The sequence below is a fragment of the Manacus candei genome, unplaced genomic scaffold, assembly GCF_025592945.1.
Source record: "Manacus candei isolate 608988 ecotype Guabito, Panama unplaced genomic scaffold, ASM2559294v1 h1tg000018l, whole genome shotgun sequence".
Taxonomy (NCBI): Eukaryota; Metazoa; Chordata; class Aves; order Passeriformes; family Pipridae; genus Manacus; species Manacus candei.
Genome location: NW_026138066.1, coordinates 3,280,034 through 3,292,907, shown reverse-complemented (window position 1 = coordinate 3,292,907; position 12,874 = coordinate 3,280,034). Strand labels below are relative to the sequence as shown.

Sequence of the window (12,874 nt, the reverse complement as noted above, 5' to 3'; positions counted from 1 at the left end):
AATATAACATCACGAAATAAATTAAAATGTTAAGCCTACTCCCAATTTGGGGAGCACACCAGGTGTGGAAACTAAAACTCTACACCAGTTTGGTGGATTTTAGTTTCTCATCTTTAGTTATTTCATAGTTTCTTGTGGGAAGCACTAATGAAAATATTACTGAAAAAAATTCTTTTCTTTCTAGAAGGATTTGTCCCAACAATTCCTGATAAGGAAATCTGCATGTGTGTTGTGTTGGGGTTGAGGGTTTGCTGACATTCAGCTGCTGCAGTAATTTGATGGCTCAAAAAAACACCCTGCGATATTTTTTTCAAACTAACATATGCCTATGTTCTCTGAAATCAATCCCAACCATTGGCACAAACCAAAGAAAAACCTGTTAACAAACTTCTCCTACATGCCTTTTTGAAGAGACAATTATTTGTTAAACTTTGGATGAGTCTTTCCCAATAACTGGCATGAGTCAGTACTGTATCTTCTCTGAAAGATGTAAAATTCCCCAAGAATCATAGAATCATATAACAGTTTGGGTGGGAAAGGACCTCTTAAAGGTAATCTAGTCCAATCCCCCTGCTATCAGCAGGGACATCAGCTAGACCAGATTGCTCAGAGCCCTGTCCAAGCTGATCTTGAATGTTTCCAGGACTGAGGCATCTACCGCTCTGGGCAATAAAGAAGGGGCAAAGTGCAGAGAGGTGTACGGGCCAAAGGTACAGCTCAGGGGCAGTGAAGGAAGGATGGACTGGGAGCACTGAAGGACTCTGGGGTAGGGATACAGCTTAGGAGAGAGAAGTAATTAGCTGTGGGACTGGTCCTTGTTATAGGTAAATATAACAGCAGAAGATGCCAGTTGACAAGGGGCATTTTGAGCTGCTCACAGCTTTTTCATGGAATTGGAATAGAGGTGGTTGTTTGGGAGTAGTAAAAATATGGATGAGGAATGCAGAAAATTACCTGGAAAGAGCAGCTATTTCTCATGATCTGAAAGTTCATGTAACCTGCCAACCAACAAGGGTAGGGGACAGAGATCCTGACTGCAGTTCCCTTCCCAGCTTCATCAGCAACTTTGCCCTCCAGCCCCATACAAGCCTGACAGTTCCCTCTGTGCTCTGGCAGTGCAGAAGGGAGCAGGGCAGGTCAGCACAGCCTTGACCTTTGGCCAGCCAGGGTAACATTTCAGCTGCCTGCCGTGGACTGGTGGCTCCAGCTGCTGCTGCCAGCAGGAACCTTGGTACAAAATGTAAAATGCTCTTTCTAGCAAAAATAAAATAAAATAAAACAAAATAAAAATAAAATAAGGAATATGCTAAGAAGTAAACCCTTGCTATTTTTGGCTCTGTGTTGTCCTGGTGTCTTGTGCACCATTCTGTTAGTTAACAAGGGTCAGGAGAAGCCACATGTGGAAACAAGGAAATACAAGTTAAAGATAAGGGTCTGCTGTGACTTTTCTGCACTCTATCGAAAGCATTTTAACAGGCAAACTAGCAGCCAGTACGAGCCACTGGGAAATGTTCCCAGTGAACAGTGCAGGACAGAGGATATTCCATTGAAGTCCCACGCTGAGGGAAAACCTATCCATTGGGGTACTCCCAGTTGCCCCTGCATGCTGCACACAGCATCGTTATTCCACAAGAGTAACATTACATCCATTCACACAAATTGCCCTTCACTTGTTTGTCCTGAACATTAATCTCTTTCATATCTAAATTCAAGTTTCATGTGAGTAGTATGACTTCCCCTTGCCCATCATGGATCAGCAGGGACCCTGAAGCCCCTTCCAGCCCCCTGCAGATTTGTACCAGCACAAACTACAGCACTGACTGCTGTCAAGTGATAAATTAGGTCTCTCAGGACATGCAGACATCTTTTTTTTTTTTATTACACACTGGGGAGGGAGCAGAAACCAAGCAGATGGGATCAAAGTCCCCTCCCTAAAAAATACCATTTCCCTTGTCTTAATCACTGTATCAGCAAGTTTCTTCAACTAAGTCCCTCACTCTTCATTCCAGCTATGCCCAGCAGAGAGAGAGCACCTGGCAGGGTGATGATTGCCATCTCTAGAAAGCAGAGCTACCTTTATTGGGGGTACTCAAATATTTCCTAGTTTACAAAAGTTGTTGTCTTCCTGGTTGGTGTTCCAATGATATGTGAAACACCTCTGGACAATCATAACTGAGCAAATGGAGATTTATTTCTCATGAGTTCCAGTGTTTTTCTGATACATATTTAACAAAATGGCCATGAACTGCTCAGAGGAGCTCTGAGTTTGTCATGCAGGTAGAACTAAGCCTAAAATAAGCAGTGAAGTAGTTGTCAAAAGTTTGTACAGCATGTGTCTGAGCACTGACTTTATTGAGCAGATAAATACGGTTATACATAAACAAATGTAGTCTGCTACATTATCTGCAGATATCTAATAAACTAATTGAATAGGGTGGGAGTGGGGTGGGAAGGGGGGGCTGGGATGAAGTGACATAGGAAGAGGGACAACAAATTAAATGGGTCAACTTTTTATTACTGTCAAGACTTAAAATACCTCAATGGTATGCTTATGTGGAAAAAATGTGTGGCTCCTATGTTACAGATAGTTCAACATGAAGAAGTACAATCTTACTACATTTCTTACACAAATTTCTTTCTTTACTTATGTAATTTTGCATGCAGAAGAACTGTAAAAATGATAAGCAGTATAAACACCAAAACAAAAAACAGTTGAGGCAAAGAAGGGACAATTTTTTCTGTCACAGCTAAACAGTGTTATCAAATGGAAGATAAAAAATAACTGATACCAGTATATAAGTAATTGAAACCATTTTTACAAAGAAGCCTGCCAGACTGTCTTCTGCATGTGTATGTAGAGCTGCAATAGTATTACTAGTGTTGCCTTGCTAGCAGTGTTATCTAATCCAACATAAGCATTTGGAAGACATAAGGATGAGAAGTTTTTAATCTTTCTATTAATTCCTGATTTCATGAGAGTTAAGGTTTTACATGAGACCTGAGTGAAATCCCTGAACCCTAGGATGGTTCAGGATATCAGATCTTGGCCCATCCTGTAGGGTTTTAACTCAAAAATGTAGAGGACTCCAAGTTCTGTTTCCAGGATTTGAAAACTGATTTCTTAATCCAAACTCAGCCCTCCCTCTACATTGCCTCGTAGCTGCAATTTGCTCTCTCTTTTTATCTATTCTTCAAACCACAAGAAATACTTACTCCTCTCTCTTAAAATATGAATAATTAAATAGCACTATAAAATTAAGATCTTTAATGGAAAAAAGGAAGAAAAATAAGGTAACAAATCTGATTTTTTATGAAATGTTATTTAAAATAGTGACTAAACTTTTAGATCTCTGTAACTACCTGTCAAGAGGAGTCAACTGGAATCATACATGTGAAACCATATCACATTTTGCATGACCTTGTGTTCATTTTTACCTTCCTACTTTCAATTAGTTATGTTACACATGAGACTCCTTCTGGCTCCTTGTTAACATCTGGATGCCCTTGTTATATATTTTGCCCCAAAGTCTGTACATTCTTTTGTACTAAGTGATTATTTCCCTGAAGAAATTCCTACTCAGGTAAATTTTTATCATTTCCATCATTAATTTTTCCTTTTTTCATGACAAGGAACATTTTGCTTAATTCTTACATAAATATAAAAGCAGTATTAATTATCATTGAACTTCTGCTAGTAACACCTAAAAAACACAAGCTGCCAAAGAAATAAAAGCTACAGCTTTCTTTGTTAAGAAAGATAACAACACTGAACAATACATTCCTGTCCTGCTTCTTCTATCCTTAAACTTGAATTCGTATTCTGTGGTCTATCTTACTATTTCATGCTATGGAGAGCTGACTCTTCCTCTGGCTTGCTTAAGATCTCTATTTCAGTATAAACTAAGTTTTGCTCCCTTTTGCAATCAAAACCATTTTCAAATCCAACTCTGAGTTGTATGAGCACTGTCATAGCTGAAAATAAGAACTTATTTTGGATGTGGGGACAAAAAAATATGCAAAAAATGAGATGAATGAAGTTTAATCAAGCTACTATTTTTCCTTAGAAAATATCTTTTGAGTTATTCACATCCACTGGCATTAGAGACATGACTTTTTGGGGAGTCAAGGCTGGGATATGCCAGCTGTTTTCCTGATTCTTTAAATGTGCCAAGCTGAAACATATTTTAAGAAGTCAGTTTTAGGAGAAACACCCTCAGTGACTGCACTTCCTTAGATTCCACAATAAAATGCTATTGGAGCAGGTTGTACATAGAGACATCCAGCAAAACTGGAGTTACAGAGTCAGTTTGTTCTCAATAAGTTGTCTGTATTCCTGGTCATACATGACTGTGGAAGCCACTGTGTAAATCAAAGAGTTGATTAACTAACAGAGATTTCCAGGAAAGAAAACTAGTTTCCAACCAGTGCTGCTGTTTATGCTTCATGCAATGTACCTGAAATATTTAAACAGATGAAAAGGAAAGTGAGAAAGGCAGCCCAAACATCTGAATGTGAGTGCCAGGAAAAGCACTGTGCCATGCATATAACTTCAACTGGTCAGAGCTGATACTAGGTCTCTGGAAGAAGCTAAATTTGGAAAAGAAAGAAAGAAAGTCGGGGATTTTTTAAATGCAAAAGCTTGTCCAAAGGTTTTTAAACCATTTTTTTCAGGGTACTAAATAATGCTCAGATGTCCTCTGAAGTCAAACTTCCACTGCACTAAATCAGTGCAGTCTGGATACAAAATGATCCTGCTAAACTGAGCTGCTCACTGTCACTTGTGACAGCTGTGGTGCATCTGTAACACTAAGAAATAGGAGCTACATTCACCAGAGAGGCAACTGAGCTCTCATGGGCCAGTTGGCCATTTCCCAAAATTTTGGGATGTTTGTAGTTCTTTGTCATAACAACAACGTTCACTCCCTTTGTGTTCCTCTTAACAAGACAGGAAAGTTACCCTTTATCATTACTGGGAAAATGATGCTGCTTCTGAGAAAATGTTACTGTTTCTAGAATGGTATGTTGTCTTGTCTTCTCTTTCCTCTCTGTCAGATTATACTTACACTGATTATTATATTAAATCCCTTCATAATATGGTTTACTCTATTAAGAGTTCCTGTAGTAACTATATGCATGTTACATCATTGGGGAGGGAGAAAGAATTTATTTGCTCTGTACATATGTAACACAATGGCCCTCTTTCCTTTGTAAATTGTGGTAGGCATTGCAAAATACCTTGACAGTAGCTGGACCAGCTACTGTGTGATAGACTTGAACTCAAGTTCCTGCCAATGAAACCCCCAAATGTTGACTGTAAGCTGCAAGAAATAAGATATTTTCTTATACCTACTCTGAATATCAGTAGTGAAATAAGCAACTCTAGTCTAAACTAAAGTTTAGAATTTTGGAAAAAAAATATTCTTTTCTGTCTTAACAGAATAAAGTTAACAGATTTTTTTGAAGTGGCTCATTAATAAACTGCATTTTTGTCGAAGTAGGATTGAGCTGTACCATAACAATACCCCTATCATTAAATTATCTGCTCATACCAACTAAAATCTTCACTGTAGTCAAATTTGGCGTGCATTCATTCAATTCATTTTCCATCTTATTTATGTACAGTTGTAGATTGGATTTTGCTGAGTAGAAAAGAAATAAGAGACAAGAACAGAGAATCAACTAACTTCCCAGTCACCCTTTTTAATTACATTTGTAGGGAAGATAAATAATCTGTGGATTCAAATTAATGTACAAGTATAATTTCACTCCTGGTATTCAATTGCACTTCAAAAAAATAAAAAAAATGCTTATGAGAAATATTCAAAAACTTGTGTGCATCACAGTGGCTATATATGGTACATGAGAACAATAATGCTGAAACGTCACAAAGCACAGCATAGGCTAGACATCATAGCTTTCACTTGAGTTTAATGAGGCAACAGTCATGATGAGAGACAAATTAAAATACAGCTTACTGAAATTATCCATTCTGAAAAGAGTTTTGATGTTACAATGAGTGTCTGAGCTGCAGCTAACTGCTTGAGATGACACAGCATACTCCACTGGTTGATTCTAAAAATGGTAGAAAAAGGCTAAAGCCACTTTATACACTCAAACATATACCAATGACAAAAGAGAATTACTTCTAGACATAGGTACCCTCATAACTCTCAAATGGTACAGTGCTTCATTTGTAGCAAAAACAAGACTGAGGCATTGAAAAATTACAGATCCAGAACTAAAGACTTTACTCCTGTAAGGAAGCTCATTCACCTAAATGAGGACTGTTGGTGTTGAGACCAGGAACTCTATCAGTATAATACTAGAAAAATATATTTAAATTACTTCACAATAATGAATTGAGTGAGAATCCTACTCCAAACAGGACTAAGATTTCCTTTCATAAGGAGTAATAATATTGCATCACTAACGATGATTTTGTATTCAAAATTATTTCATGCCAGCACAAAATCTTTGCAGAGGGTGAAATTTTACAAGTATCCATTTTATTGCCTTATCCAGACTCTGTGGGTTATGTGTATAAAGAAGATTTTCAATCAATTTGTAGGAACAATTGAAGCAACACTATACCACTTTTGTTACATATTCCACTCCCTCTTGTTGAGTGACCATTAGTAATTAATTAGAGCTGACTGTTATAAATCTGCTTTTCCCTCTACTCTGATCTTTTAGCATGGGCTAGTGTTTTGACATGGAATAAGCAGTTCAAATATCAATCTAGAGGAGTCCTAAAAAGGCAAAGCAGGGTCACTCACAGCAGACTGTCACACCACTGGAGCCTCAGTGATTACACAGATCACCGTGGATCCATCTGATATGAATTGTCCTTTCTCTGTTCAGATGAGAAGATGAGGGAACTCCTTGCTCCTGCAGTCAGTCTTACAGCTTGCATCAGGCAGGAGCCCTACTGGCTGGTCAGCTAATGGGCACAGAAACACTTCCAAGGGCATACGATGGCTGGGAGAGGATTTACTATCAATTCTCCCAGTTGCATTGCCATGAGCCCTCTTCCACACTATTAGGAGGGAACTATCACCCCTTGAATCTGGCCAAGTGGTCAGATGTTACATAATTGAATAAGAGAATAAACATGGATACCTGATGATTTGGGGCAGCTAGGCAGAAGGAGTCGTGGGAGTAGATGCTATACAAATCTTACAGTTTCAAGTATTAAGACAAATCTTGAAAATTTCCATTTTCATAATGGTAAGAAGTCTGTTCTTCCATGTCTTGAGTTACTTGCTTTTGCTTCCTCCATTCCCTTCTCTGTACTTCACTATTTTGACTGGTAGCACCGTACATTTTCTTTGGACTTACAAAAGTTTCATTGTTCATCTCCGTTTCTTCAGCTAGTTCATCCTGATCAATTATGCCACATTTCTCTTCATTGAGGTTTTCAGGGTCAGCCCATTCCTGCTTCTCCCCAGAAGCAAAGATGGCATAGAATATCACACCACTGTAATGCACCAGGGCTGCGATCAGAAAGACGTTCTGCCATTCTTCACGGGTCTGAAAGAATGGTGCAGGTCTCATTAAGTTTCCAGTAAAAAGAAATATTACTCTCTGAATTACACCATGAATTAGCGTATACTGAATACAGATTGTGATCATTGTTTGATTTCTGATGTTGTGGATAAAACAATTTATAACAATCACTGTGAAGAACTTTTTTTCTTTCCATAACAACAGCTAAAATAATAAAACTTGGGTTTCTTTGGGTTTTTTTCTCATGTTGAAGTTTCTTTCTTGCATGTGAAATATTCATGAAGTTAGAAATACAGGGATTTCTCTAACAACTAAGTTAATCTTATTGTAGATCAATAATTACTTAGGAACCCTACCAGGGATGCATTGTAGAGGAGTTTCCCAAGCCCTATAAGCATTGCACAGTTGTATGGAGATATTGCAGAGACTCAGCCTCAGGGGTATAAAATAGTATCTCCCTACACAGATAAGTAGTTTATAATACCTAAGAATCAGGTCACCATGGTACTATGAAAGTGAATGTTTAAGACAAACAACAACAGAAAACAGCTACAGAGACCAGTGATAAAATGGAATATCCAGCAGTTTTTGAAAAGTCTTAACTTTTGTTGCACTACCCAACGCTTCTCCTAGAAAACATGGAGGAATGTTACCTTGTGTTTAGTCATTGCACCAACAATGAGTGGGCACACCATTCCTGACAGTGTCCCCACGCCGTTTGAGATGCCCATCAGAATGCTGGCATAACGTGGGGCTATGTCCAAGTGATTCACATTGAATCCTACAAAACATGAGAGACAGTGGTCAGCTATGCAGTGTTGCTCTACCAGGCCCACAGGGCTTTCTACAGCCATTATGGCTGAAGGAGCCTGAAAAAGGTAGGAACCCTACTACTATGTGTACTAAAAAGAAGAATAGTATTTTCTTGGTGATAAATATGGAAGACATTGCAACTCTATTCTTTCTCAAAGCTCCCTTTTTCCCCCATCTCTGGAGATCATGTTGTACATAATTTAAAGTTTTAAGTGCTTGTACCTCATATCTTATCCTGAAACAGCACTCCCAGAAAATATTTTTAATAAAGAAATCAATACCTCATATTAGTAAAATATCTTCTACATTTCTTACTTGGGTAGTAGTGGTTTTTAACACATGCTTTTTGGTATTTTAAGTAGCAGTTTAATAACATGATAAAAAAGCAGAATATAAACCAGTAGGAAAAATATAATTACCCTTACTAGTGTGTCTTCTGGGTACATATTTTATTAAGAAATAAAAACAAATACTAAAATACAAATAGTAAATACTCAGACAATTGTCATGCCTTAGATAATGAAAATTAGTCATATGAAGTAAGGTTGATCGCAGGAAATGATGGTGAATTCCAAGTGCATGGTATTAAATACAGTAAGAAGTAAACTACTGGGTAAATCCTGCAATAAAAATTGATTAAGAGAAATGACCTGCTATGCAACGATCTCATAATTGAGTTATAAAACCACTTCCCATCTGCATAATCCTGAAATAACTGAAGACTAGTAGTTATTTTTCTGATTAATTTGGTTCAATAGATCCATCTTCCTGGCAGCCTTCTTAGAAGATGTTGTCCTTCCGTTTTCGCAACAGAAGGTTTTGGATTTTTTAGGGATGATGATACTGTTGATGCTACAAAACAGCCTGAGATTTGTGAGACCCATGAAAGTGTTAGAAACAGCTGTTCTGGAGAAGGGCTGGTTGTAGGACACAAGAGAGAGAGGGCTGACCTAGAAAGCAGAAACCAGCCACTAGGGCTTGGGGCAGAATTGCAACTGATAGCCCTTGTGCAGCTATTCATTGCAGAGTAATTCTTTCCTTCTCTCTCTCTCTCTCTCTCTCTCTCTCCTTTTAGGGATACAGTTTAAACAAGAAGAAAATGGCAATTGACTTTGTAAAATTATATTAGAAAATAGCAGAATGCTGATGTAAACCAGAATCAATAAAAAGCAGGTTCTCTCAAAGTTTCATGTTCTGTGTGCAATATGTTTTATAGATTCTGAAGTAAATTATTTCAGATATGGGAAGAAATAGAAAACAACCCATAAGTAGCCACATTAAGTGCAAACATAATAATAGAAATTATGACAGTAAGAACAGCGAGGATAATAACATCACTTGTATCAGGAACAGTAAAACCAAGAATAAGAGTAATTCTTACCTGAAATGGCAAAGCCACTGAAGCCTACTGCTAACACAAGAAAGGAAATGGCCACTCCTTTTGTATGAGAGTAACCAACCACCAAAAGCAAGGTTGCTTCCATCCCAAAGCCTTCAAATGAAACACATAAGAATGAATTACATTTAAATTACTATTGGTCATGGAGATGCTAATAAGGACTATCCAGATTAGAAGCTTAAAATGAGACAAAATTCTTTTCTATCTTATAGCTATTCTTAAACATACTTGGGAAATTTGTGGATTTGCAGAAATATTTGTATATTTATTGTTTGAGAATATGTTGGGTTTTTTTACTCCTCATTCATTGCTGTGTAAACGATCCAAACAGTTGGTGAAGTTAATTCACTGAACAGTACAGGAAAACAATGAGAAAATGACTGTGCAAAGGGCAGAAAATTCACAAACACAAAACCATCATAGGCAAAGGAGAAAAACACTTGCCTTCAATTTCTCAGGGTTGTAGTGATGCAAGATGCTCTTGGTAAATGGAACAAAAGAGTGTTTTACATACAAGTGTGCTACCAACACCATAGGACATCCCTGGACATCACAGGACACTTCCAGTCTTTACTGTGAATTCACATTTTCTAATATGTAACAGTACAATCCTTCTGGTTTGTTTTTTTTAATGACACTACTAATATGCCCTGAAAATACAATGAATTTGAGCATCTTCTGTGAAGATGCATAGCAAGTTGCTTGGTATCTCTAATTGCAGGCATCTCTGTTTCTAGCAGCCCCTACCATCCATAAATAATGTAAGCCAGCAATTGGCAGTGGACAACTAACTGCACCACAGGCTATCTGGCTTGAAATCTTTTCTCTAACTTAGTGTGTCTACCTTACAGGTAGATGTCACTGATTTTGCAGTTCAGTGACTGAACTGGAAACAAATTACTTTGTGCTGAGTAAAAATGAGCCTGTCCATCCTTCAACTTTTTTTTGTCCCAAAGTTTCCAGCTTAAACTTGCCAGTGAGTTCTGCTGGAAGTATCAAATGGGAACATCACCACTTATTACAAGACTGTATCCACTGAGAAAGGGTCTCTCCAGCACCATGGTACAGGATTAACTTTGTCTGTATGAGTTTGCAGTATGAGGCCTATTTGACCATACTACTCTATTGCCCTTTCAATTATTAACCAGACTTCTTGCCTCCTCTGTTTTTAAAAGCATGTTCATATGAATAAGGATTTATGCCATGAGACACCAGCTCTCCATTTAATGTTTCAGATTAATCAGCTGTAAACGCAATCTTGAATAAATCGTTTCATTAAAATTAAACATGAATTAACTATTATATTTGTAACATACAATTGAAATATCATATTTTCAGAGTCCAATAGTACCTCCACAGTTCATGACCTTCCTTACAGTGGTGGTGGTTAAGATCTTCCTGCTCCGTAGGAAGTCAGCTAGCTGCCCTCCGATGGGTACAATGATTGTCATGACCATGTGAGGAACAGCTGACAAAAGGCCAACCTGCAATTAGACAAATGACTGCTTACTGCTCACATCCTCCTTCAAGACTTAGGAGGAAGAAATCAGGAACCATAACTTTCCTTCATCTCTTTCCACCTTATTACCATTAGACACTTTTTTATCCTAGATTCTTGTGTGGGAGGTTTGCAGACAGGTCCAACAGGAACTGCAGCTAAGACCTGTGTGACCTTAAGCTACCTTTATCCCATCTTTAGGGATTTCTAGGAGCTTGAGAGACTCCAGCAAACTTTTGTCCAGTTAATAGAAGCTTTCATCCCAGACTTTCTCAGTAATGGTAGTATATGAGCCACAGCATGGTTGACCAGTGCCTAAGGCACCAGGGAAGTGGAAAGAGCCTGGGCACCTTAATTTTTTTGGGACTAACCTGGTGGTTTTCCTTCCTTCCCCCCTTCCTGCCTTTCTCCCTCCATCCCTCCCTGAAGGAGAGAAGGGCAGGTAGGGTTTTTCTCTGTTCCTACTTATTTCCTGACAATAGAAAGAGTGTTGCATATTTGTGCATATTTGTACATATTCAAGAGGCAGGGGGAAGAGACACAAGCTATAACAAAGATTAAAAAGAGAACTCTAACTAAAAATTCTGATGCTTATGCTCTGATGGAGTTTTTCCTCTCTCCAATAACCAACAAAGAAGCACAAGAAAACTGCTCTAATTTATCTGTAGACATCACAAAGTCCTGTCTTATGTGTCCTGATATTGGAGTGCTCTATCTTGGTTTTCAAATGCTTTTATATATTTTTGTTATTCAGGTTCTCAAGGACCTCCTTTCTGAATAAACAGTCTATCCCCACCACCTGCCACTATGTAAAGGAAGGAAACGCCTGCACATTGTATATGGACTGAAGACGGTGCAGCATAAAACCTGGTAATAATTTAATAATTTTACAAATTATTAAATAAGCATATGTGTAAAGATATGCATGCATTTTTATTCTTGTGGGATTACAACCTACAAACTGATATTCATCTTCTTTAGATTTCTATAGCATCCCAGAATCACAGAGTGGTTGAGGTTGGAAGGAGCCTCAGGAGGTCATCATCTTCAATCCCTCTGCTCAAGTAGGATCACCCAGAGAAGGCTGCCTAAGAATGTGTCCAGACAGCTTCTGAATGTCTCCAAGGATGGAGATTCCACAACTTCTCTGGGCAACCCGTGCCAGTGTTGTCACCCTCATAGTATAAAAGTGTTTCCTGATGTTCAGAGGGAAACTCCCATGTTTCAATTTGTGCCCATTTCCTCTTGACCTGTGACTAGGTACTACTGAAAGAGCCTGGTTTCATCTTCTTTACACTGTCCCTTCAGAAATTTTCACATATTGATGAGAATCCTGCTGAGCCTTTTCTTCTCCGGGTTAAATAGTCCCAGCTCTCTCAGCCTTTCTTCATAGGAGAAATGTTCCCATTCTTTAATCATCTTCATGGCTCTTCATTGAATTTTCTCCATATGTCCATGTCTCCCTTGTACTGGGGAGCTCAGAACCGGACACAGTACTTCAGGTGTGGCCTCACCAGTGCTGTGTAGAGGGTAAAGATCACCACCCTTTTCCTGCTGACCTTTCCATAATGCAGCTCAGGATAGCATTAGTCTTTACTGCAAGGGGACACTGCTGGTTCATATCTAATTTGGTGTCCAGCAGGACTCCCAGGTCCTTT

General features: G+C 38.4%; 1 protein-coding gene across 2 annotated transcripts in view; it reads right to left on the bottom strand.

Annotated features, from left to right (window-relative positions):
* Positions 1-5,931: 5,931 nt before the first annotated feature.
* The window catches only part of SLC17A8 (solute carrier family 17 member 8), a 31,280-nt gene continuing 24,337 nt past the window's right edge, over positions 5,932-12,874 (bottom strand). For both annotated transcript variants that reach the window (XM_051783979.1, XM_051783980.1), the window contains 4 exons: positions 11,070-11,202; positions 9,701-9,811; positions 8,160-8,287; positions 5,932-7,530 (listed from right to left, as the gene is read on the bottom strand). In XM_051783979.1, the coding sequence (XP_051639939.1) occupies positions 7,192-7,530; positions 8,160-8,287; positions 9,701-9,811; positions 11,070-11,202 (711 nt within the window). In that variant the 3' untranslated portion in view covers positions 5,932-7,191. The remainder of the gene's footprint in view (positions 7,531-8,159; positions 8,288-9,700; positions 9,812-11,069; positions 11,203-12,874) is intronic.